The sequence below is a fragment of the Motacilla alba genome, chromosome 2, assembly GCF_015832195.1.
Source record: "Motacilla alba alba isolate MOTALB_02 chromosome 2, Motacilla_alba_V1.0_pri, whole genome shotgun sequence".
Classification (NCBI taxonomy): domain Eukaryota; kingdom Metazoa; phylum Chordata; class Aves; order Passeriformes; family Motacillidae; genus Motacilla; species Motacilla alba.
The window spans coordinates 554,551-578,901 of record NC_052017.1 but is presented as its reverse complement, the minus strand read 5'-3'; the positions used below and the strand labels follow the sequence as shown (position 1 = coordinate 578,901).

General features: G+C 58.3%; 1 protein-coding gene across 1 annotated transcript in view; it reads left to right on the top strand.

The window, feature by feature from the left end:
- Nucleotides 1-20,344, top strand: part of MAP4 (microtubule associated protein 4) — a 122,701-nt gene extending 102,357 nt beyond the window's left edge. Inside the window, 9 exon segments of the mRNA XM_038130015.1 lie at nt 3,824-3,883; nt 4,409-4,608; nt 4,610-4,726; nt 6,446-6,568; nt 8,352-8,444; nt 12,492-12,573; nt 15,322-15,434; nt 18,241-18,418; nt 18,578-20,344. Coding sequence (XP_037985943.1) covers nt 3,824-3,883; nt 4,409-4,608; nt 4,610-4,726; nt 6,446-6,568; nt 8,352-8,444; nt 12,492-12,573; nt 15,322-15,434; nt 18,241-18,418; nt 18,578-18,585 — 974 coding nt within the window. The 3' untranslated portion in view covers nt 18,586-20,344.
- Nucleotides 20,345-24,351: the final 4,007 nt, after the last annotated feature.

Below are 24,351 nucleotides of genomic sequence, written 5' to 3'. Positions count from 1 at the left end.
GTGGATATTGGGAATATTTCTCCTGGAAAAGGCTCTCCAGCCCTGGCACAGCTGGTGGAGTGACCACCTCTGGAAGTGTTCAAAAGCCACTCTGTCACTGCCTGGGTTCTGACAGTAGCTCAAGTGTTCTCCCCAGGGCTTCCTCTTCCAAATTGCCTTCAGGGCCAACCTCCATCAGCTGTGTGTGATCCAGGGTTAATGCAGTTACTGGACGCACTTGGTTCAAGAGTGGGCATTCTATTCCTTCTGTATTTTGCCATAGGAACAGAATAAACACTAAGTAAAAGTTTAAAAAAGCAAATTTTCAGAAGAGGTCTGGGAACACCTGAACTGGTGTGTGAAATCCAAAAGGGTTGAGCAGAAGTGGAGGATTTTTAGTAGAGCAGGAAGAATTTGGAGGTGAAATCACATCAGCTTCATCCAAAAACTGTGTCCCACTCGTACTGCTGCTAAAGAGGGAACTTCCCATGAGTTCCACAGGAAACCTGAGCAGTGTTTTAGATAAACTGACACTGTTCTCACTCTTTTTAATGGAACTCGAGAGATTTTACATCAGATATAACTATAGTTAGGTCTTCTCAAGTCTTTTCAAATGACTGGGCCTCAGTGGCAAAATTTGTCAATAAAAGTGTAAAATGACACAGACTGGTTTGAATCCCAAAGCATGGGTTCCCATCCCAGCTTTCCCAAAAGAATCGTCATGTTTTAGCTGTGCGGGGATGGATTCAGCCTGATGGACATCCCAGACTTTATGCTCTGGGGAAAAATCTAATTAATCGAGTGTAGAGAAGGTGTTGCACATTCCAAGAGCCACATATCCTGTCTGATCAACTCATTTTGTGAGTAAAACTCATTTTGTGTGGTCTTGGAGGCAAACAGGAGCCCGGGAATGCAGGATCTGTTCTAATGAGTTGGGCTCATTCCTGCTGCCCCACAAACAAAGCAGTGTTTGCTGCTGCCATCTGAAAGGAGATGGAGGCAGCGATGCAGAGCTGCAGGGAGCTGTTCCAAGAGGCAGGAGGGGCAGGGCAAGGGGCTGTGGCACCAGGAACGTGGTGGGACCCTGCCAGAGCACAGGCAGGGCCCTGGGGTGAGGGAGGATGAGGTCAGCTGGAGGGACTCCATGGGGAGGCTGAGAAATCTGGATCTGGATCTGGAAATGCACAGGGAAGGCAGAAATGGGAAGAGCAGGGGGTCCTGTTCTGGGTGAGGTGGAAGCAGGGGTGGGACAGAGCCTGGATGGTGCCCTGAGGCCTCAAGGGAACCATGAGCTCAGTGCTCAGGGTTGAGTTTGGTTTGGTTGGGTTGGCTTTGGTTGGGTTTCATTGGGTTTCATTTGGTTTGGTTTTGTTTGGTTTGGGTTTGGTTTGGTTGGGTTTTCTTTGGGTTTGGTTTGGTTGGGTTTGGTTGGGTTTCATTTGGTTTGGTTTTGTTTGGTTTGGTTTGGTTGGGTTGGGTTGGGTTGGGTTGGGTTTGGTTTGGTTGGGTTTGGTTGGGTTGGGTTTGGTTGGGTTTGGTTGGGTTGGGTTTGGTTTGGTTTGGTTGGGTTGGGTTTGGTTGGGTTTGGTTTGGTTTGGTTTTGTTTGGTTTGGTTTGGTTGGGTTGGGTTTGGTTGGGTTTGGGTTGGTTGGGTTGGGTTGGGTTTGGTTGGGTTGGGTTGGGTTTGGTTTGGTTTGGTTTTGTTTGGTTTGGTTTGGTTGGGTTGGGTTGGGTTGGGTTTGGTTTGGTTCGGTTGGGTTTGGTTTGGTTGGGTTTGGTTGGGTTGGGTTGGGTTTGGTTGGGTTTGGGTGAGAGCTGGGTGAGGACACCTGGAGCTCTTGGGGTCACAGCTCTGGGGTCACAGCTCCTTTAGAGGAGGGGACAGCTGGGGGGGGGTCAGGCTCTGCTCCAGGGAACAGGGACCAGGAGGAGAGGGAACAGGGCAGGGCTCAGGGTGGATATTGGGAAAATTCCTCCTGGAAAGGGGGGTCAGGCCTTGGAATGGGCTGAGGAGGGCCGTGGTGGAGTCCCCATCCCCAGAGAGATTTCAGAGCCACAGGGATGTGGCACTTGGGGACGTGGCCAGTGGTGGGGAGCAGTTGTACTGGATGGTCTGGCAGGGCTTTTCCAGCCACAGTAATTCCATGGATTTAGTTTCTCGCGACAAGTGTTGAGCCAGAGAATGAGTTTGGGGTGGAGATGGTGCTTGTGGCTGAAGATGCTCTTTCAGGACAGCTGCAGGTGCTTGTGTTGTGCCAGGCACTCGGTGCCTTGAGCTGCCATCAAGTTTCAGTCACTGTCTCCCATGAAATGTGTCTGTAAAGGCCAGGCTTGACATGATATAGTTCCACTTTTTCAGGTATTTTCAGGTCAGTCATTTTCTGTGCTAAAGGAGAGCCGTGGGTTATGTGGGGCTTGATATTTTGATTTTTAATTTTATTTGTTCATTAGTTTTCGCCCCCCTCCCTGTGGAAATGACTTTAATGTTTGTACGAGACCACGCTCAGCCCTTCAGATCAGGCACAGATCAAAGTCTGTCACACAGAGCCTTGTCCCAGGGGCTCTGTCTGGGTTTTCAGCACCTCACGTTCATACAGACAGAAAGGTTCAGCATTTGGCTCCCCACTGACACCAGCAGACAGAACATCTCTGTATATTAATGAAACATAATATTCCTCTGCCTTTTGCACAAACCTAAGTCTGTTCTGTCAGTGCAGTTTCCCCAATTAAAGTTGTGGTCTCGAGGAATGAAATTAGGTTGGTTTGCCAGCCCCTTGTTTGAAGTGTTTGCTATTAATTATGTATCCATCCTCTAGGCCTTATTAAATTATCCAAATGGGTTTCACCTCATTAGCTGGAATCTTATCTGGGGTGTTTAATTGAATGCTTTTAGCAAAGTCAGGGTGGAATGATCCAGACTAACTTGGCCTGTAGTTATCTGCCTCTTCCCCTTGGTCTTTTTGGTATTGATATTCCATAAAGGACCCTGACAGCTGCTGGAGTGTATCTAAAAACCTGAGACTTAATGGAAATTAAATATTAAAAAATGAGGGTTTTCATAATTTCTAACTCGAGTCTTTTCCATTTATTATTTCTTTTCAATGTTGCCTTCTTTTGGCTGTTGAAATTAAGCAGATTTTACCCAAACGTGCTCATCACTGATAGTAAAAACCCTACAGTTTCATTATCAAAGAGTTCCTTAGAACAAAGTCCCATTTCTGTTTTTCAGTCCCTGGTTTTTGCCTAGATCAGTTTGGTGTTTGGTTTTCTCCTGCCTGGAGAAGTGTGGCTGCATCCCTGCTTTAGAGTGTCCTCTGTGCATGTAATCAGGTCATGATCGTTGGGCTTTGCCCAAAGGCAGCTCAGTTTAGGGATTGATTTTTGGGTTTATACAATTAAAATAGGAGCCAAAATATGTGCAATAACTCCTGTGCAAGAAAATTGGCACGGGGTAGGACTGGTCTGGCAATGAGAGCAAGGTTGGGCAAGGACAAATGTGGGGCTGCTTTTGTTCCTTTTTAAAGAAAGGAAATGTTTTGGGGTGGGTTTTTTTTTGCTTGGTTGGGGTTTTTTTAAGAAATTGAGATGGGGCAGAATTGAAATACTCCAGTGAGTGCTGTGAGATTCAGGAAGTTAACGTGGGTTAAAATGCAGCCCGTCCCCAGCTGTGTGGTGTCACCGGGTGAGGATCCTTGACAAGGATTGGTGCTCTGGCTGTCAGCCGCGAGGGGGTTCTGGTGGCAGCAGGAGCTGCCCAGGCAGGTGCTCCCTCTGTCAATCCCGGGCTGCTTCCAGGCTGGAATGCTGCAGGGATCTCCCCTGACCGCTGTCTTTGTGTTGGCAGCCATCAAGACGGACGCGAAGCCGGCAGATGCCAAGAAACCCCCTGCCAAGTCTCCCTCAGGTAACTGCTCGCTTCCACCTCACCTGGACTCTGGGAAATCCATCTGGGAAAACTCCGCAAGGCCCTCGAGCCCACCCTGTCCCCAGCACTGCCAAGGCCACCCCGACCGTGTCCCCAGTGCCACATCCACATGGGTGTCACGTCCCTCCAGCGACGGGGACTCCAGCACTGCCCTGGGCAGCTGTGCCAGGGCTGGGCAGACTTTCTGGGGAAGGAATATTCCCAAAATCCACCTGAACCTCTCCTGGCACAGCCTGAGGCTCTTTCCTCAATCTGAATCAAATCCCCTTTGTCTGGGGCTGGGGTCATTGAGGGGTCCCTGTTCATCTCTGGGAACGGGGGTGTCCCAGGCCGGGCTGGATGGAGCGTGGAGCACCTGGGACAGTGAAGGTGTCCCTGCCATGGCAGGGCTGGGATGAGCTGATCTTTGAGCTCCCAGCCCGTGCTGGGGCTGTGTGACCGAGGCAGTTCCTGTACCTGACCCTGCTCTCCCTTCTCTCCGCACTCCCTGCCGTCCCTCAGCAGATTCCAGCCGCCCCAAGAGCGCTCCCGGCAGCGCCACCAAGAGCGGCGCCACCACTCCTTCCACCACCACGGCCTCCAGCGTGCCCGGCGCGGCCGCCAGCCGGCCCAAGCCCAAAGCCACGGCCCCCAAAGCCGCCACGGCCTCCACGGTGTCGGCAGACGCCAAGAGAGCCCCGGGCAAGGCCGCGGGCAGCAAGGGCACGGCCGGGGCCGCCCCCCCGAGCGCGCCCGGCCAGCGCCGCCGCGCCCGACCTGCGCAACGTCCGCTCCAAGATCGGCTCCACCGACAACATCAAGCACCAGCCCGGCGGGGGGAAGGTGAGCCCTGCCCTGCTCTGCCTGCTCTGGGCTCTCTGCTGGGCTCTGCTGGGCTGGTGGCTGTGTCCTCACTGCTCCTCGCTGGCTCCTGCTTGGGCAGAGTGTGGGATCCACCCCGGAGCAGGGACCCAGAGCTGCTGCTGCTCCCCTGCCCCAGGGCCTGGCACAGAAACACCCTGTGCAGCCCTCAGTCTTGTCCACAGTCCAGCCCTTTGCCCCTGGGTCTGCTGAACGGTCCAGAAGGTGGAATAGTGCAGTAGGATGAGGGAAGTCTGGGTTGCACAGCACCTTTGCCATGCCCAACTCATCAGGCCCGAAGCTGACATGGAATGAGTCTGTTGGGACCACCCGTGGTGGGCACATGGAGAGGGCAGTGCTGGAAAACCATTACCAGAGAGAAAACCTGGGGCTCTCTCTGCCTCCTAATGCCCTTAGGTGGCACTTCCACCATCAGCATGTCCCATGGAAAGGACAAAGGTGGCATCCACCTGCAGCCCCTGCTGAGCCCTGAACAACGTGGCTGTGCAGAACCCCAGAGCCCTGCTTAGCTGTTGTGTAAGCCCAGCCTTGGCCTGGCCACGTGTGCCAGCAGCAGCCAGAGGGCTGTGACTCCCCCCCAGTGGGACACAGATCTTTCCATTCTCCTTGCTGCAGCTCTGTGGTGCTGAATAACCCGGCCCAGAACTTTTAATCTGGTGCCAAGGGAGCACGTCCCATGCTGGGAGAGCTTTAATCTGCTCTCAGGCACATTAAAGTCAAGGGCACTCCTGGCTGGGTGTTGTGTGTCCCAGACAGCATCGATAGAGCATGGATTTATCCTCAGAGGCAGCAGTCTCCTGGCTGTGCAGCACAGCACAGCCCTCGTTGTGTCAGCTCAGGGGACTTGCATTTGCATTTAACTGCACTGTCCTGCATTTTCTAAATATTTTCATGGAGTTATTAAATCCTGACAATAGCCTCGTTAAGCAAATTGTCCTTTTTGTAGTCCTGCTTACACTGAGCTGTTTTTAGAGCCTGAGAATTGTTGTAGTGTTGGGGTTTTTTTGTTCACTGGTCTGTAGGTTAGTGAAATACAAGATTTATGCTGAGCCCCCCCAAAAAATGCAGGTTCTGCTGCACTTCCCTGCATCTAATCTAGCAAAACAATGGATATCCTCAGGTAGCTGCTGAATTTTTGTAAAACCTGTAAATTTCCCTTCAGTTTTCTGCTCAGCTGGACTCTCTGGGTGCACCTGCCTTTTGGTAGCTAAAAACCAAAGGAGCTGTTGAGCTCCAAGGCTGAGTGCAGTGTGGCTGGGTGGGAATCTGAGCTGGGAGCTCGGGGTGTGTGTCCAGCAGAGCCCTCAGAGCCCCAGACCAGCCCTGGGTATCTTCACCTCCCACGTCCTGCACGTGAAGGAGCTGGTCCTGCTCTGCTCTTGGGCTCCCCAGGGATTTGGTTGGATTTTTTTGGCAGGATCGTTGCCCTGGAGTGGCTTGGATCCCGAGGAAGGGCACCAGGAGGTTTTTGAGAAGTGAATCTTGGCTCTGTGCCCTGGGCTGGGCACCGCTGTGCCCTCGGTGTCGCCGCTCCTGGGCGTGGGACGATCCTTGGCCCGGGAGTTAGAGCATGCAAGGAGTTCTGCTGGGTCTCCTCTGCAGCAGGTCCATCCCTGTTCCCGTGCTCCTGCCCACACTTGTGCTTTTGCTGGTTGAAATCATCCCTTTGTCTCCATCCAGGGGAAGGTAGAGAAAAGGCCAGAGTCAGCCGCCGCCGCGCCCAGCTCTGAGCCCAGCGCGGGCACTAAAGTGGCTCCTAAAGTGGCAGCAAAAGAGGGGGCCCCCAAACAGCCCAATGGGAAAGTGAGTTGCTTTCACACTTTTCTCTGGGGGAGATGAAGGAAAACGTTTCCATTTTGAGTCACTGTCCCTCCTCTCCAGCTGTCCTGCTCTCTCCTGTCAGTGGCACTGTCCCTCGCACAGACACTTCCCCTTCTCTCCCCTGCACCCCAAGATGTTCCCAGGGAAACTCCTCCAGGGAGGGACCTTCTCCACTCCTGCTGGAGAGGTTTCCAGAGCAGAGTCCTCCTGTTTCACTTCCAGGTTAATACAGGCTCAACTTGGAGTCAGAGGGTTTCCCTTAAACCAGTTCTGCACACACAGAACCAGTTTGTAACGAGGCAGAGAGGTTGAGTTCACAGCTCCTTCTTTTAGGACTGCACAGTATGTAGGAATTCACATCTTTCCTGCAATATTCCCAGCCCAGTTGTACCAAATGTCTGTAACTCCGAGCCTTAGGCCATCACCACTGGATGGGTTACTCCAAAGTACAAGTGGATGGCGTGAGGTGGGAGTGCCACAGATAAATTCCAGTATTACCAGGCAGGAATGGGCAGGAATGAGCAGGATTTGTGCCTCTAGGGGCTCAGTGCAGCACCCCACACTCCGTGGCACAGGTGTGTTCCCAGAGCTGCTGTTCTGAGTCCAGCCTTTCTGAGCTGGCTGAGGAGCTCTGGGAGCCTGCCCAGGTGAGAGTGTTGGGTGGTCCCTGCTGTGCTCCAAGCTTGTCACCTTGTAGGATCCAGGATCCAGTTGGGGCCCGCTTCTGCTGTGGTAAATAACTCAGCTCCAGACTAAAGCTGTGTTGTAACTAACCTGTGTAAACACTGGTGTCTAACCCAGTTACTGCTGTGAGTAGAGCTCACCTAAACCACTGCTCCTGCCTTAAAAATCACAGACTCACTGAGGCTGGAGAAGCCCTGTGAGATGATGGAGTCCAGCCGTCCCCCGGCCCTGCCAAGCCACCACCAGCCACGTTCTCACACCCCTCATCTGAGCCAGTGTGAGGGAGGAACAATTTCATTAACCTGAGATCAGCTGAGGTCGTTCAGCTGAAGGTGTGACCACCTCCAATAGAAGAATGTTCCTCAGACCCAGCTGAACTGCCCAGGGCTTTGGAGGGACATTACCAGGGCTGGAGCCAGTCCAGGTGTGGGCATGGAGCAGCTCACAGCGTGCTGGGGATGGTGGCTCTGCGGGCTGGCTGTCCCTGCTCTGGCCAACTGTCCCTGGAAACCTCCCAGGAGCCTCCTGGGGCATGGAGAGTCCCATCCCACCTGGCTCTCACTGCTCCAGGGGGGTTTCCAGGGCCATGGACAATCCCATCTCACCCCTCTGGGCTGGCTGTCCCTGCTCCAGGGGGTTTTCCATGCCCTGGGCAGTCCCATCCCACCCCTCTGGGCTGGCTATCCCTGCTTCAGGGGGGTTTCCATGCCCTGGGCAGTCCCATCCTGTCCCTCTGGGCTGGCTGTCCCTGCTCCAGGGGGTTTTCCCTGCCCTGGGCAGTCCCATCCTGTCCCTCTGGGCTGGCTGTCCCTGCCCCAGAGGGGTTTCCCTGCCCTGGGCAGTGCCACCCCAGCCCACCCCAGGGCTCTGCAGGGTCCCCGGGCTGTCCCCAGGTGCTCCCAGCCTGGCACTAACACTGTCTGTGCAGCCTCCTGTCCTTCACTGTCTCTCAGTCTCCTCCTTGGTGCCTTCCCCCAGCACTGGGTGCAGCTCCTCAGGGTGCCCCACAGCCCCAGGATGCAGAATGACAGCTCTAACCAGTCCTCTTCCCTTGTGTTGTTTCCGTTCTGTGACGTTCCAGGTCCAGATAGTCTCCAAAAAAGCGAACTACAGCCATGTTCAGTCCAAGTGTGGTTCCAAGGACAATATTAAGCATGTCCCTGGAGGTGGGAATGTAAGTATGGGTCTGGGCAAGCTGTCTGTCTGCTAACTCCTCCTCTCTGCTGCGGTGGGTGTGCCAGCCCCAGCGGTGCTCTGCTGGAGGCAGGAGCCGTGGCAGAGCCCCAGGGCTCCTGGGGACAGCTCAGGCTGGAGGATTCTTGCACTTCTCTGGGGCTGCCAGGCTCAGCTGTGGGGTGTTTCAGTACAGCTACTCCTGGGTTCTTCTGCTGCCTGTGACCAACACAGGGGTGGGGACGTGGCTGAGCCAGGGACTGAGCTCACTGGGGGCTCCCCCAGCACCTCCTCACCCCCTGAGCTCCCTGGAGCCTGCATTTCCCAGAGCAGATCCATTCTGGCCTGGCAGTGCCTGTTACTGTCCCCTGGCTCTCAGGGCCAGCTGGAGCCACCCTCGTTCACTCCTTGTTTCATAAAAGAGACTTTGGAGCAGGCAAAGACTCTGGGACTTAACCTTTGAGCTGAGATTAATTTCTAAATTTAAAGGCTGCTGGTATCTCTGGCAGCAGGGCTGAGCTTATTAAAATAGAAAGTTAATCTGGTGGTGTCTGCAGCTTGGTTTGGGGTGTGGGGTGCTCCAAGTGCCTGCCAGGCAAGGCAGGTTCACTGTCCAGCCCCTGCAGCTGGGAGAGCACGAGCAGGGGCTGGGGGCTGTCACTGGGGCAGATCTGTGCTGCCCTGACAAGCCTGGGCTGGGCTTTGGGCGCAGGGCAGGTTCAGCAGTGCAAACTTTGGGTGCTCTCAAAGACACTGAAGGACCTGAGCCCAAGGAAGCTTGTTCCAGAGGTGTTGAAATATCCTGGGTTCCTGAGGAGTCGTGGCCAGCTGCCTCACCTGGTGAGGTGCCCAGGGTGCCTGGTCAGAGCCTGGGGCACTGACACAAACCCTGCTCAGGACCTGCCTGTGGAGCCAGCAGGGAGCCACTTCTCCTGGGAAATGCATGTGCAGCTGGCTGACCCTCTACATGACTGATTTTTCCACAAATCTTTGCAAGTGGCAGCCAAACGTGGGTTCCTAACAACTGGTTCCCTCCAGGCTGGCCGCCAGGGTGGCCGGAGACAGAGGCTGAGGTCACACCTGTGCCACTGACCCCAGGCTGCCTTCCCACATGCCTGCTCTGGGGATCTGGGATTTGTGGTTCCCTCTGCTGTTTCCATGATTTACACCGTGTTTCGGGAGTGTTTCCCATGGAAATGCCCCTCAGGATACCTGGAGATGCTGGCCTCGGGCCCTGGTGTGCACGGGGAGCCCTCGGGGGCTTTTCAGCCCCGTTTCTATTCCTGCTGCCTGTTCCCCCTGGTGCTGCCCCCAGCCTGTCCCAGACTTGGTGACAGAAGTGCCTTTGGCCACGCATGTGACAGTTCTGGAGCAGCTGGTGGCATTTCCCTGCCCATGCACTCCAAGGAGCTGTGTTTTATAAACCACCCCGGTGCTGCCACCTTGACCCTGCTCAGCCTTTCAGGAGCCTCACAGGTGCCTGTCCTGCCCTCTCAGGCTGCCAGCAACGGGGCTGGCATGTGGGGGATCTTTCCTTGCCTGATTACTGTGTCAGTGAAGTGTCCTTCTGCTCATGAGTCACCATCCTGTCCTTCCCTCTGCAGTGCCAGCCATTCCCAGCCCTGGGGACAGCTGTGTCCCTGCTTTCTTCTCCTCTTCTCCTCTCCCACACTCTCCTTCCACCACTGCGGTTTTGCTCCTTGCTCAGCTGCTTAAGCAGCTCTTTATTCTGCATTTTCTGAGCCAAAAGCTCATTTCCAGGCTCCAAATGCTCCCAGAGCAGCTCCAGGAGAGCATTCCCAGCCCTCCAGCACGGCCAGTGTGGATGTTTTTATTTTTATTTTGTTCATTTTTGTATCCTCCCGCTCCCTTTGGAGCCCTGTGATGTCAGTGACCTCTTCCAAGACGTTTTCTGGCTCAGGTAGTTGTGATGATGGCTTCTGATAGAATTCCCAGTGTTGAATTCCCAGGTGGGTCTGTCTGGAAGGTCTTTCAGGAACCCCGTGGACAGGAGTGTTGTGCTTTAGAAACAATTCCTGGTTGAGCTTGAGGGTTGCTCTGGTAGAGGTGATGGCCATGGAATGGTTTGGGTTGGAAAGGACCTTAGAGATGATTGAGTGCCACCCCTGCCATGGCAGGGACACCTTTCCCTGTCCCAGGCTGCTCCAGCCCGTCCAGGGACACTCCAGGGGAGGACACTGTGCTGTCACCCCCCGTGGCTCCAGGCTGGCTCTCTGCTCAGCTGCCCATTCTGCCCCCTGCCCAAGGAGGACATTTCCTCTCCAAGCCCAGATCCCCAGGAGCTGTGCCCAGAAGCAGCAGCTGTTGTTGCTGCCCACCAGAAATGCAAGCAGAGCTCAGTTCCTGGGGAGAAGGTTTGGATGGGGTTTGTTCAGTGTGTCCCACTCTCAGAACCGCTGAGGTTGGGAAGGATCTCCACGGAGTCCAACCTCTGAGCGAGTTTTGTGTTCCAAGAGGGCAGAACAGAGGTGGATTTCACCACGTGCAGGCAGTGTCTGCGGGTGGAGCGGGTTTGGGAAGGGAGTTTGGAGTGTCCCTGTGGTCCCCTGGCCTGTGGCTTGGCTGCACTGGGACGTGTCAGGGACACGAAAGCTAACGAGAGCTGAGGCTCCTCACCTGAGCCAATCCTCCAAAGCTTATTTCTGGCTCCAGAGTCTGTGCCTGGCTCTCAGTGCAATGCCAAGGTGCAAACCCAGCTCCTGCTGAAGTCCTACAAACAGACCCTGCCCAGAGGTGGGACACTTGGATCCCCAGTCAGGAGTCCCAGCTGGTAACGAGCAGCAGGATTTCCCAGTGCACTCTGTGGAATGAATTTAATCTCAGCTCAGTTCTGAGCTAACAAGGACTGCTGATTAAAGCTGTAGTAACTTTACTCCTGAGAAAACCAAATCAGGGTCTGTCACTGACCTTTGGAGGGTGTCCCTGAGCTGGGGACGTGGGACCTGGCAGGAGCTGAGCTGGGCTGTCCTGCTCCCCCTGCAGCATCCTGGGACCCCCCCCGGACCCACAGAGCAGGAGGATCCTGCTTCCCTAGGAGGAGTTCTGGCAAATTCTCCTGAGAGCTCTCAGCAAACTCCCAGAGCAGCTGGTGGTGAAGGAATTCTGCTGATTTTGGAAAGGAAATCCTTGGGTTTGCTCTGTGAACTGACCTGGAGCAGGAGTTTGAGCCTGCAGCTTCCAGCTGGAGCTGCTCTCTTGGTCTTGGAGAGGGATGGGTTCCTGGAGCAGTGCATTCCCCTGGGCACCATGATCCCTCAGAGAAACCCAGACTGCTTGGAGTGGAGGGACCTTAAGGATCCTCCAGTGCCACCCCTGCCATGGCAGGGGCAATTCCCACTGTCCCAGGCTGCTCCAAGCCCTGTCCAGCCTGGCCTGGGACACTGCCAGGGCTCCAGGGACAGCCCCAGCTGCTCTGGGCACCTGTGCCAGGGGCTCCCACCCCTCACATCTCCCCTGCTTCAGCTAAAGCCATTCCCTGTGTCCTGTCCCTCCAGGCCTTGTCCCCAGTCCCTCTCCAGCTCTCCTGGAGCCCCTTCAGGCCCTGGCAGGGCTCTGAGCTCTCCCTGGAGCTTCTCTCCAGGCTGGATGTGATGGTGGACAGCAGAGGCTGGAGCTGGTGGCACAGGGGTCCCCGAGGTGGCCCCTGGCCTGGTGGCCGTGGCACTGCCCAGGCCATGGCCGTGTCCCCAGGCTGGCCAGGAGCCGTGTGGGGACCCTGGCAGCAGGGTTGGCTTTAATGTCCTGTTCCAGGGCTTCTGTGTCCCGTGGCTGTGCCTGAGCTCAGCCCTGAGGTGGTTCTGCCCCTCTGTCCTGCTGTCTGTCTCAGCTCTGTCTCCCTTTGCCCCTGGCTCTGGGTGACCCCAGGGCTGCCAGGGTGGCACAGGAATGCCAGGCTGGATTCTGGGAATCTGCAGGAGGAATGGTGAGAGCAGGGACACAGGCTCACAGAGCACAGCCTCAGGTGCCCTTGGCCTCCAGAGTCTGCAGGGCTTTCTCTGTGCTCAGCTGCTGCTTTTTGTCTCCCCAGGTGCAGATCCAGAACAAGAAAGTGGACCTGTCCAAAGTGTCCTCCAAGTGTGGATCTAAAGCAAACATCAAGCATAAGCCAGGTAGGAATTTTGCCATTTCCTCATTTGTCCGTAAGTTTTGTCCCTTAAACACAGCCCTGGATTGGGACTGGAATAGTTTTAGGGGCTTGTTGCTGTCAGGGGATGTTCTCAGTGCTTCTGGAAATTCCTAAAATGCTTCTTCCACGGTTCCTGGTGGTTTGATGAGCAGAGAGAGGGATTAGGAGATGCGGGATGTCCTCTTGCCTTAGAAGATAATCTACAGCTTTGATTCATTTCTGCTTTTCCTGCTCATTTGAGAAGGAAAACATGGATGCTTCCACTGTCATTCCAGGAAGCTTCATCCTTCTCACAGAGCCTTTGGGGCACTCAGAACATCCCAGGATGGTCAGGGAACATGGCAGGATAAAGGACATTCCCTGCAGTCCTTCAGAGCACATACCAGGGTGCTCTAAGCCTTGAGCCCACAGCAGCTCCTGCCTCACATGAAACCCTTCTGGCCCCTGGGTGGATTTTCAGGGATGAGTGTGGGAATTACCTGCTCCCCACTGAGAGCACAGCACTGCCTGCCTGAATTCCTGGGAATCTCAGGTTTGTCCCCAAGCTGTGCCCAGCCCACGGTCCTGGGGCTGGAGGCCCTGGCTTGGCCTGAGGGATGGTCACTTCAGTGTCCTTGAGCTGATGGTCACTTCAATGTCCTTGAGCTGATGGTCACTTCAGTGTCCTTGAGCTGATGATGGTCAGTTCAGTGTCCTTGAGCTGATGGTCACTTCAGTGCCCCTGAGCTGATGATGGTCACTTCAGTGCCCCTGAGCTGATGATGGTCACTTCAGTGCCCCTGAGCTGATGGTCACTTCAGTGCCCCTGAGCTGATGATGGTCACTTCAGTGCCCCTGAGCTGATGGTCACTTCAGTGTCCTTGAACTCATGGTCACTTCAGTGTCCTTGAGCTGATGGTCACTTCAGTGCCCCTGAGCTGATGATGGTCACTTCAGTGCCCCTGAGCTGAAGGTCAGTTCAGTGTCCCTGAGCTGTTGGTCACTTCAGTGCCCCTGGCTGGCCCGTGGTGCCTGGGGACATTTCTCCAGCCGGGAACGCTGCTGCTGGCACGGGGGCCAGAGTTCAGTGCCCAGGCTGGGAACGAGCCCCACAGGCTGCTCTTTGTCCCCTCTGGGAGTCCCCTGCGGGTGCCCAGGCTGCCAGGTCAGAGCAGGGCACTGCCCTCCTGCAGGCGCCCTCGCTCCAGTGCCTCCGAGCACTGGGAACGGGGTGCCACGGGCGCGACCTCGGCGGGCTCCGTGCTGGGCAGTAACGAGCCGGGGGTGACAATCACTGCCTTGTCCAGGCCTGATGAGAGCACTGCCACCCTGCCAAGGCTTCGGCTGCCTCTGTGGCACCAAACCCCCCTGGTTTGCACCGTGGGCCGTGCCAGGCTTGCAGAGCAGAGCTGAGGGTTTAATGATGTCGCTGGGAGGCAAAGCTGGGCTTAGCAAGACTTGAGCTGGGCTTTGGAGAAGCTGCTGGGACGGGGACTGCAGCCAGGGAAAGGTGGCCCTGTCCATGCAGGGGGGTTGGAATCATCCTTAGGATCCAGGATTCCGATCTCTGGGTTTGTGCACTGTCTGATTTGTCAGTAAAGGAGGCAGCTCTGTGGTCAGAGGGATGGAGCATCTTCCCTGGGAGGAAAGGCTGAGACAGCTGGGATTGTTCAGCCTGGAGAAGGGAAGGTTTTGGGGTGACCTCACTGTGGCCTTCCAGGACCTGAAGGGAGCCAAGAAAGGTGGGGAGAGATGAATTCCAAAGGTCTGGAGTGACAGGACAAGGGCAATGCCTTCCCACTGCCAGAGGGCAGGGATGGATGGGAGATTGGGAATTGGGAATTGTTCCCTGGCAGGGTGGGAGTCCCTGGCACAGGGTGCCCAGAGCAGCTGTGGCTGCCCCTGGACCACTGGCAGTGTCCCAGGCCAGGCTGGACAGGGCTTGGAGCAGCCTGGGACAGTGGGAGGTGTCCCTGCCCTGGCAGGGGTGGCACTGGAGGATCCTTAAGGTCCCTTCCATCCCAGCCCATTCTGGATTCTGTGATTAATGGGAATCTATCTAATTCTATCTATTGTACCTATATCTACTATCTATATTTATATATCTATATATCTGAATCTGTATCTATATCTATGTCTATCTATCTATATCTAGGAATCTATCTGTATCTATTCTGCAATCTATTACATTCTGGAAGAATCTTGCTAAAATTCCCAGCTCTGTTTGTGGCCTCCAGGTTCTCCTGCAGCGTTGCTGCAGGCGGCTGTGTGCCAGAGCAGCTGCCCAGGCAGGCAGGGCTGCTGGGGATGCCAGGGCAGCAGGGGGAAGGGGTGAGGAGGGCAGGGACACAGAGGAGCAGGGACACAGAGGGGCAGGGGGTGCCCTGGCACTGCTGAGCGCACGGGTGGCTGAGCTGGAGGGGCCTGGGCAGGGACAGGGACGGGAGTCAGCCTTGGAGTGGCACCAGGGAGGGACTGGGGGTGGCATTTCACACCTCTGCTGAGGAGGCAGCCTCAGCAGCAGATCCAGGGAGGGTCCCTCCGGCCCGTCTGGATGTGCAGCATTCCCCAGGGCCCCGTTTGCTGGCACGGCTGGACATCACCAGCTCCGGTCTTCCAGAACTTCTCCTGGGGAGAGGCTGAGGCAGGGACCGGGGAACTTGTCCTGGCCCTCCTCCAAGGGGTCCCCAGGGGCTCCTGGCTGGGACTGCCAGGGCTCCCCCAAACTCAGCCCTGCTCCATGTCCCTGCAGGGGGAGGAGATGTCAAAATCGAGAACCAGAAGCTGAACTTCAAGGAGAAGGCCCAGGCCAAGGTGGGATCACTGGACAACGTGGGACACTCGCCGGCCGGAGGAACCGTCAAGGTGAGGCCAGGGATCTGGCACAGCCAGGGAATGGCTTTGATCCAGTTCTGCTCCTGCTGCTGCTCCTGCTGTGCAGCTCCTCCAGCACAGCCTGGTACAGCCTCCGTGCTGCTGGGGCCTCTGCTGTGCACCCCCGGGGGAGGCTGGAGCCCTGGGTGAGGCTGGAAACCAGGGGTGAGGCTGGAGCTCTGGGTGAGGCTGGAGCCCTGGGTGAGGCTGGAAACCAGGGTGAGGATGGAGCCCAGGGTGAGGATGGAGCTCTGGGTGAGGATGGAGCCCTGGGTGAGGATGGAGCTCTGGGTGAGGATGGAGCTCTGGGTGAGGATGGAGCTCTGGGTGAGCATGGAGCTCTGGGTGAGGCTGGAGCTCTGGGTGAGGCTGGAAACCAGGGGTGAGGATGGAGCCCTGGGTGAGGCTGGAGTCCTGGGTGAGGATGGAAACACCAGGGTGAGGATGGAGCCCTGGGTGAGGATGGAAACACCAGGGTGAGGATGGAGCCCTGGGTGAGGATGGAAACACCAGGGTGAGGATGGAGCCCTGGGTGAGGATGGAAACACCAGGGTGAGGATGGAGCTCTGGGTGAGGATGGAGCCCTGGGTAAGCATGGAGCTCTGGGTGAGGATGGAGCCCTGGGTGAGGATGGAAAGGAGAGAGCTGGACCCACCTCAGGGTGCCTGACCCTGCTGGGCATTCCCGAGGGCTGGCACTGCCCATCTCCATCCTTCCTCTTGGAACCTGAGAGCAGGGATGTCTGCAGGCCCAGCTGAGGGGCTGGCAGGGGCCGTGTCCCAGCAGAGGGGCTGGCAGGGGCCGTGTCCCAGCAGAGGGGCTGGCAGGGGCCTTCACCCCCAGTGAAAGCTGCTGGGATCCACGTGCTCTCTGCTGGGAGAGAGCACGTGGCAGCCTTGGGAGCATCGACAGATCCATGGAATGCCCTGAGCTGGAAGGGATCTGTCCAGCCCAGTCCTTCAGCCCTGATTGTGTGGGGGTGAGAGCAGAGCTCAGCTCTCGTGGCTGATTCATCCCTTCTCCCACAGGAACACAAACTGTCCCCAGCCTCGGCTCTGCACGCTCCAGGTCTGGCTGCAGCAATGGGACATCTGTGCCCAGGGAGGGGACATTCCCTTCCTGAGGGATGTGTGGGCCTGGCACAACCCCAGGGAGCTGGGAATTGTGCTCAGGGAGTCACTGGAAGGGACTCGTGACACCCATTCCATGACAGGGACACTGCCAGGGATCCAGCTGGACCTGGCACCCTGTGCCAGGCCCTTCCACCCTCCCAGGGAACAATTCCTTCCCAATATCCCATCTCTCCCTGCTCTCCTTCAGCCTCAGGCCATTCCCCGTGTCTGTCACCCCAGCTCTCAGGAAAAAACCCTCTCCAGAGGTGAGGTATGAGAGGTGCTGTTCCTAAATGGGCTCTGGAAGCAGAGAAAACCCCTGTGGGGACAGCCTCAGAGCTGCCAGCAGGACAGGCAGAGACAGGAGAGACCCCTCCAGGCACTGGCATCCCCTGGGCGTGCAGCCCTGGTCTGTGTGAGGCTCTGTGTGTGCAGGCGGGGCTCAGAGCTGGGCTGAGCTGCTGTGTTGAGCCTGGGTGCCCTGGAAAGCAGCAGTGCCAGTCCTGGGGGCAGCAGCATTCCCTGGGGGATTGAGCTCAGTCATTCCTGGCAAAGCAAGGGCGGAGGCCATGGCCACTGCTCAGCTCCTCCTGTCTCCAGCCCTGTCTGGAAACTCCATCCTGGCAAATCATGGCTCAGGGAAAGCTGGAAGGAGCTGGAGAAGCTGCTCCTGTGTTGGCAGGGATCTGGAACTTTGTGTAACAGAACTCCAGTGAACTGGAGCTCCTGGTGTGTGCACTGGTGCTGTGTGCTAGGGAGTAGTGCTTCAACCCAGGTTCCAGAACCTCGCCTGCTCAGGCTCAGTCTGACTCTGGACTCAGCTCAGGCTCAGTCTGACTCTGGACTCAGCTCAGGCTCAGTCTGACTCTGGACTCAGCTCAGGTTCAGTCTGACTCTGGACTCAGCTCAGGCTCAGTCTGACTCTGGACTCAGCTCAGGCTCAGTCTGACTCTGGAGTGTTTCCCCCTCCTGTGCTGGCCGTGCTGCTGCTGTCCCAGTGCCTTTCCAAGGGATGTGTCACCCCTGGGATCCCCCAGGGCAGCAGAGTCCCCTCCAGGGGCAGCAGGGCTCAGCTGTGCTCCAGGGCAGTGGCAGCTGCTGACTGCAGTGGGATGAGCAGCTCTGCTGTGAGAGCAGAGCAGGGGGGATTCTCTCTGAGGGCTCAGTCCTGCTCCGTGGCTCAGCGTGGAGGGAGAGGGGGCTCCTGGTGTGCACCAGCCCTCCTGGTTTGGGACCCAGCAGGTGCTGGAACACGGAATGCTGGAGTGGTTTGGGGTGGAAGGGACCCTGAGGATCACCCAGTGCCACCCCTGCCATGGCAGGGACACCTGCCACTGTCCCAGGCTGCTCCAAGCCTCAATGTCCAGCCTGGCCTGGGACACTGCCAGGGGCAGCCCCAGCTGCTCTGGGTGTCCCCAGGTCATGATCCACTATCACAGCTGTGACCCCGCGCCAGCCCTCGGCCCCAGAACACGGGGGTTTGTCCTTGGCATTCCCCGTGCCAGCTGTTCCCGGCTGCCCAGCTGGGTCCGGCAGCTGAGCTCCGGGCCCCGGGGTCCGTCAGACCCCGCAGGGCCGGGCAGGATTTGCTTTCCCGGGAGCGGAGATTCCCGCTGCCATCTCCTCCCGTCCCTGCCACCTTGCCTCGCGGTGGCGATTGACCGGTGCCCCGATTGTCATTGCAGGCGGAGGGCGGCGCGGAGCCGGCGCAGCTCCCGCCGGCGAACGGAGCGGGGCCGGGGCCGGGCGCGCTGCCCGCGGCCCCCGCGCTGCGGGAGAACGGCGTGGGGCCGGCCCTGGCCGCCCTCAGCACCGCCGACCAAAGGGAAATGCAGAGCCTCGACACTCACATCCAAGAAACAAGTACGTGCCGGCGGGCCCCGCCCGGGGCCGGGGGGAGGGAGCCCGGCAGCCCCGGGCACGGCGGCGTCGCTGCCACCGCAGCCCCCGACCGCTGCCGGCGACGTCTGCGGGGTTGTCGTGCCTTTCTTTTAATTCGGAAAATTGCCTTTTATCTTCCAGGCATCTAATGATGACATTATGGTATCGTCTTCCATTCCCCTCCCGTCCCTTGTCTCCTCCTCTCCCCGCGTCCCCTTGTCCCCTGCCCTTGTGTCGCTGCAGATTGAGTCTCACAAGCTGACGTTCCGTGCGAAGGCCGAGGCTCGAACAGACCACGGAGCGGAAATCGTCGTCTCCAAACCCCCCACCCTTTCCAGCAGCACCTGCCCCCGGCGTAGCACCTCCGCCAGCGACAGCCTGGGCTCCGTCGCCTCCCCGTCACCGCTGCCGCCGCCGGCCGCGCCCTCCCAGCAAGGCTTGTGACCCCCGGCCCCGCTCCAGCCCCGGGGACCCCAGCTTGGCTCTCTTAACCCGGCTCTGGCTGTAGGTGGGAAGGGGACGATGTTCCTGGGGCCGCTCCGCAGCGCTCGGCCCCCCGGGCAGGGCTCCCTCCCTCCCTCCCTGCCTGCCTCCCTCTCCGGGCCGGGGCTCCGGAGGCTCGGGGCGCGTCGGGGCCGGCCCGAGCGGCTCCGGCTGTGCCAGCGGCGGGCAGAGCGGAGCTCAGAGCGGAGCAGAGCCCTGGCTGCGAGGCCAGGCCGAGTTAACAGGGATAAGCTGTGATCTTTCTTTCTGTCTCTTTTTTTAACCCCTTCCCTCCTCGCCGCTTCAGTTTCTGCCGCCTGTGGGATGCTGATAAATCCCCTCCACACTCGTTAGGCTGTTTTAACTGTTGACTTGAACCTTTTATTCTTTGTGACGAAGTGTTGATGATTTATCGTGTTCGAACCCGCGCTAAGTTTCCTTTTCTCTTTCCTTCTTTTCCGACCCGTAGGAGAGTAGGGACATTTAACCGCTGCTGCCGTGCTGGCTTCTTACTGACATATCCAGCCCTTGTAACTTCTTCGTTGTTGTTTGGGGTTTTTTCTTTTTAATATTTTAAAACGATGGAGCGAGTTCACGGGATTAAGCCATGTCCGGAACGAAAGGCACGGGAATGTGTGAAGGGCAAACTTGCTGTGAGAGCTCAGGTGGAGCCCGTGTTGACCTCGAGATGTGTAATTGATGCTCGAGATGCGTTAATGGATGCTCGCAGCCCTCCCCGGGGTGCCTTCTGCCGAGGTGGTTTATTTATTACCGTTTCTCCCGTTTGTCCGGGGCCGAGGCGGGGCAGGAGGGCGCGGGCCGGGAGTTCCGAGGCCGCAGCAGGTCCGTGGGGGTGTGGGGAGAGTGTGGGGTGTGTGGGGTGTGTGGTTTTGGGGTGGTGGATGGGGGACCCGCCGGGATGAGCAGGGCCGGGCAGGCAGCAGGGCAGGGCAGCGCTCATCCCGGGGCAGCGGGGCAGGGTCGGTGCCAGGGAGTTGCAGCTCTGACCAGGAAGGAGATCTAACCACTCTTGGAGCTCCTCGTTTCAAATGACACTAAAGAAACGAAATGTAAATAAATTAAAACAAAACAAAAGAAAAAAAAAAAGAAAAAAAAAAGAAAAGTGTTCTTGGGTGGTCAAACTAATTTAAAGAAAAAAAGAAAAAAGGCAAGCAGAATAACAAAACACTGGGATCAAAGAAAACTGAACCAGGCGTGTGCTAAGGGGGGCTGCTCCAGGAGGGGACAGAGGGAAGCCTGCAGCTTCTCGTGCTTGTGGGAGTATTTCTTTGGGAAGCCAACAACGACACGATAACCCGGAATCTGTATTTACACACAAAGATTCTTATTGCACTTGTATTTTTTATATTAAAGTTTGCATGGTTTCTAATAAAATGGCATTAAAATGTACTAGTTTGCATCAAAGTCGTCTGGTAGTTTCATAAGTGCTTTTTCATCTGAATACAAATTTAAACGATGCAGATTTGCACCTGAAAGGGGCGGTTATATATACCCAGAGACCTCCCAGTGCTTCCCTTCCTCCTCCTCCTCCTCCTCCTCCTCCTCCTCCCCACCCCTCCCCTCCGCATCCCTGTGACCCCAGCCGGGGAAGGCGGCCGTGCCGTCGCTCCGTGCCCTCCCTGTGTGTCCCCGTGTGTCCCCGTGTGTCCCCGGAGCAGCCACCGCCGCCGGCCCCGGCTCGGAGGAGGAGCCGGAGGCGGCGCCGCTCCCCGGAGCCCTGCTCGTTCCCCGTGTGCCGGTATATATCACTGCCCTCCCGTGACGCTTCCTTCTTTCTCTACTGCTAAATTCTACACACCAGCTTCAGCCTGGCAGCCTTGCCTGTGGTTTGGTTGATTTTTGTTTCCAACACTTGAACTGAGGGAGAATTAGGAGAGGATAGGAGCAGGCTGAGCCCCTCGGTGAGCCTGCAGCGTGGTTCCAGCTGGAGCCTCCCGGTTCCCGGCCGGGTGGCCGGGGCAGGGCAGGAGCCGAGCTCCAGGCTCGCCGGCGGGCAGGGGCGCTGGCAGCAGGGTTTGTGTGCTGGGCGGCAGCCGGAGGGGAGCGGGCAGCCACAGAGGAGGCGGAGGCTGCCATGGCGCCTTCCTCTTGCTGCTCTTAGCGGGGCACCCCAGGCCTCTGGTGGCCTGGGATGCCCCGGGATGAGATTCCCGAGGTGTCCGGGATGAGATTCCCAGGATCTCCCAGGATAAGATTCCCGAGGTGTCCGGGATGAGATTCCCAGGATGTCCCGGGATAAGATTCCCAGGGTGTCCCAGGATGAGATTCCCAGGATGCCCCAGGATAAGATTCCCTGGGTGCCCTGGGATGAGATTCCCAGGATGCCCCAGGATGAGATTCCCTGGGTACCCCGGGATGAGATTCCCAGGATGTCCCAGGATGAGATTCCTGAGGTGCCCTGGGATGAGATTCCCAGGATGTCCCAGGATGAGATTCCTGGGGCGCCCTGGGATGAGATATCCAGGATGAGATTCCCTGGGATGTCCCGGGATGAGATTCCCTGGGATGTCCCAGGATGACATTCTCGAGGTGCCCCAGGATGAGATTCCCGGGGTGCCCAGGCGAGGCCCGGGGTGAAGGGAGGCAGCCGGTCCCGGTTCAGGGACCGCAGGAGGAAGGCAAGTGGCAACATTGCACTTTATCTTCTGAGATTGCAAAAAGCGAACGAGCCCTGCCCCGCTGCAAAGGGACAGCGTCGTCACCTTCTCCCTGCGCTTTCCTCCGATTCCCGATGATTCCCGAGCGCGGGCGGCCCTGGCCGGGCGGTGGCGGCTGCGAGCGGTGCCCAGGCTGTCCCTGCCCAACCCCCGGCCCAGCTGAGCCCCCGGCCCGTGCTTCTGTGCCACTTCTCTAACACTTGTTGTGCCTGTGTGTAGCTGACGAACTAAATCCAGATACACTAGTTTGCCGTGGTGTTTCTAGGACAGCTTCAGTTTTAATACGGATTTCTTTTTTAACTTTCTTTTGAGGAAGCGGCTGTACATATTGCTAGGCTGGGAAGGAGCCGTGCGCGGTGGAATGACTTTAGTTTCCTGTCTGGAGCGGTGGGATGAGCTGGGTAGTGCCGAGACCTTAACGCTGCTGGGCAAGGGGCTGCGGGCGCCGGTGGCTCCATCGAGGGCCGGAGGCAGCAAAGCCGGGGGGAAACAGGAGCTGAGCTCTGAATGAGATGCAAGTTGAATGTACGCGTTCCTGTCCCGAGCTGGCGCCGGGGCTCCTGGCTTTGGCCGCCCTGGGGGCTCGGGGCTGGGCAGGGGCTGAGCCGGGGGCTGGCTGCGAGCTGCACCCGGCGGGGCTGCGCTTGCCCCGGGCAGCAGCCGGAGCCCGGCGCCTGCCGGCATATCAGTGGCACACGCGGTTCTCTGGGCTCTTTGTACTGTTCGGCAGCAACATTCACGTAGCCGAGTTCGTGGGCTCGAGGCCGCGGCCGCCCCAGCGCGGCTCCCGCTCGGCTCCCGGCCGCAAACTGAATGTAGTTTTCTACGCTGCCCCTCGCGCTGTCCCCGCGTAGCGTGGTGTGTGAGAGGGGCCCGGGACCCTCGCGTGTTCGTGTGTAGGCAGAATTCCTACTTTTCTTGGAGCTTGGTGTCGGTGGCGTCCTCGGCGTGACGGGGCTCCCCTGAGGGCAGGGCCGGGTCCCCGCGGAGCCGCGGCCCTGCTGAGGCCGAGCGGCCGCGCTGGGGCCCAGCGGCCTCCAGGCTTGGAGAAACGTCCCCTCCAGGCTTGGAGCAATGTCCCCTCCAGGCTTGGAGAAACGTCCCCTCCAGGCTTGGAGCAATGTCCCCTCCAGGCTTGGAGAAACGTCCCCTCCAGGCTTGGAGCAATGTCCCCTCCAGGCTCAGGGGCAATGTCCCCTCCAGGCTCAGGGGCAATGTCCCCAAGGCCTCGCGGCCCGCGGGGCGGCGGCTGTGGCAGCAGAGGCTCCGGGCGGCAGCAGCGGCATGGAAAGGGCTCTGAGGGGCTGCGGCTCTCCCTCCTCCCTCCCCGCCTGAGCCCAGCCCGGGCAGCGCTCGCCCTCCTGCCCGGGGTCCCGCCGCCCCCCGTCCCTCCCGCAGAGCCCCGAGCAGCAGCGAGCGCGGGCCGGGGGCCGTGCGGCCGGGCAGGAGGGCTCGGGGCAGCGCCCCGGCGGGCGATGCCGGCCCTCGGCTCCCTCCGCGGTCTCGGGAAGCCACTCAACCTCTCTGCCTCAGTTTCCCCATCTGCAAAGGTGGGGGGGATTCAATTTTACCTCACCGGGCTGTTGTGAGGCGCGAGCAGCGCGGGACGTGTTCTCTAAATGTGACGTGTTGTTGTTATTATTTTGTGTCATAGGATTGTTCTGCAGGGCGCGCCCGACGAGGGGGGACGCCGCCGTCCCTGCGCCGCGGTGGGGGAGGCGAGGCTGGGGAGGGGAGGTCAGGGCTCGGTGTGAGACAGCAGCTCTGGGGAGCCCAGCGGGTGCTTCTGCCTTTGTGTCTCCCCTCCCCGGGGGCTGTAAGAGCGTCGTCTCCTTAGCAACATTTCCTGACTTGATGTTGTGATTCTTACTATTGTAAAGGGTTGAAATAAAGCTTCTAGATGTTCCTCTCGGGCTGCTGTGACTCTGTGCGGCGGGAGGGCCGGGCGGGGGCGGCGGCACAGCGCTAAGGAGGGGGCTGAAGGAATTTGGGTGTCTCTGATCGCAGCCAGAGGAGAATCCCCATCCCCGGCTTTGCTCCGCGAGCCTGGGCTCAGAGGGGAGGGGGCTTTGGGCTGACGTGGGCCCTGTGGGAGCCTCGGTGCCCATGGCACAGCTGGAACAGCTGGCGCAGCCAGAGGTACCAGCAGATCCCAGGAGGTGCCCCTGGCCACTCACACGGATAAAGGAAAGGTTTCCTACCTGGCTTGGACCTGACCCGAGACCCCAAACAGGACTGGGAGCCAAGTTCCAGGTCCCCGTGCCCGGAGCAGCTGCTCCTGCGCCCCTCCTTGAGCGCTGCTGTGGACACAGCCCCGGCTGCACCACGCTCAGCTGCCCCAGCCACGGCACGGGGCACTGGGACACCCCGGGCCGGCCTCCGCACGCGTGGGCAGCTCTGGGACACCCCGGGCCGGCCTCCGCACACGTGGGCAGCTCTGGGACACCCCGGGCCGGCCTCCGCCCGCGTGGGCAGCTCTGGGACACCCTGGGCTGGTTTCTCCAGGCAGCAGCAGCACCAGGACATGTCCCCCCAGCAGCCCTCTCAGTGCCAGCCCCCTGTGGCCCCTGTCCCCTCGGGGTGGCTGGGGTCGGTGTGGGGGCACAGCATGGCCCTGCAGCCCCAGGGCAGCTCCGCACCTCTCCCAGCAGAGAAGCAGCTGTTGCTGCTCTTCCCTACGCAGGGCAAGGCACAAAACTCCAACCTTCGCAGAAAAATAAAATAGTAAAAAAAGAATAAAGAGGACAGAGGCAG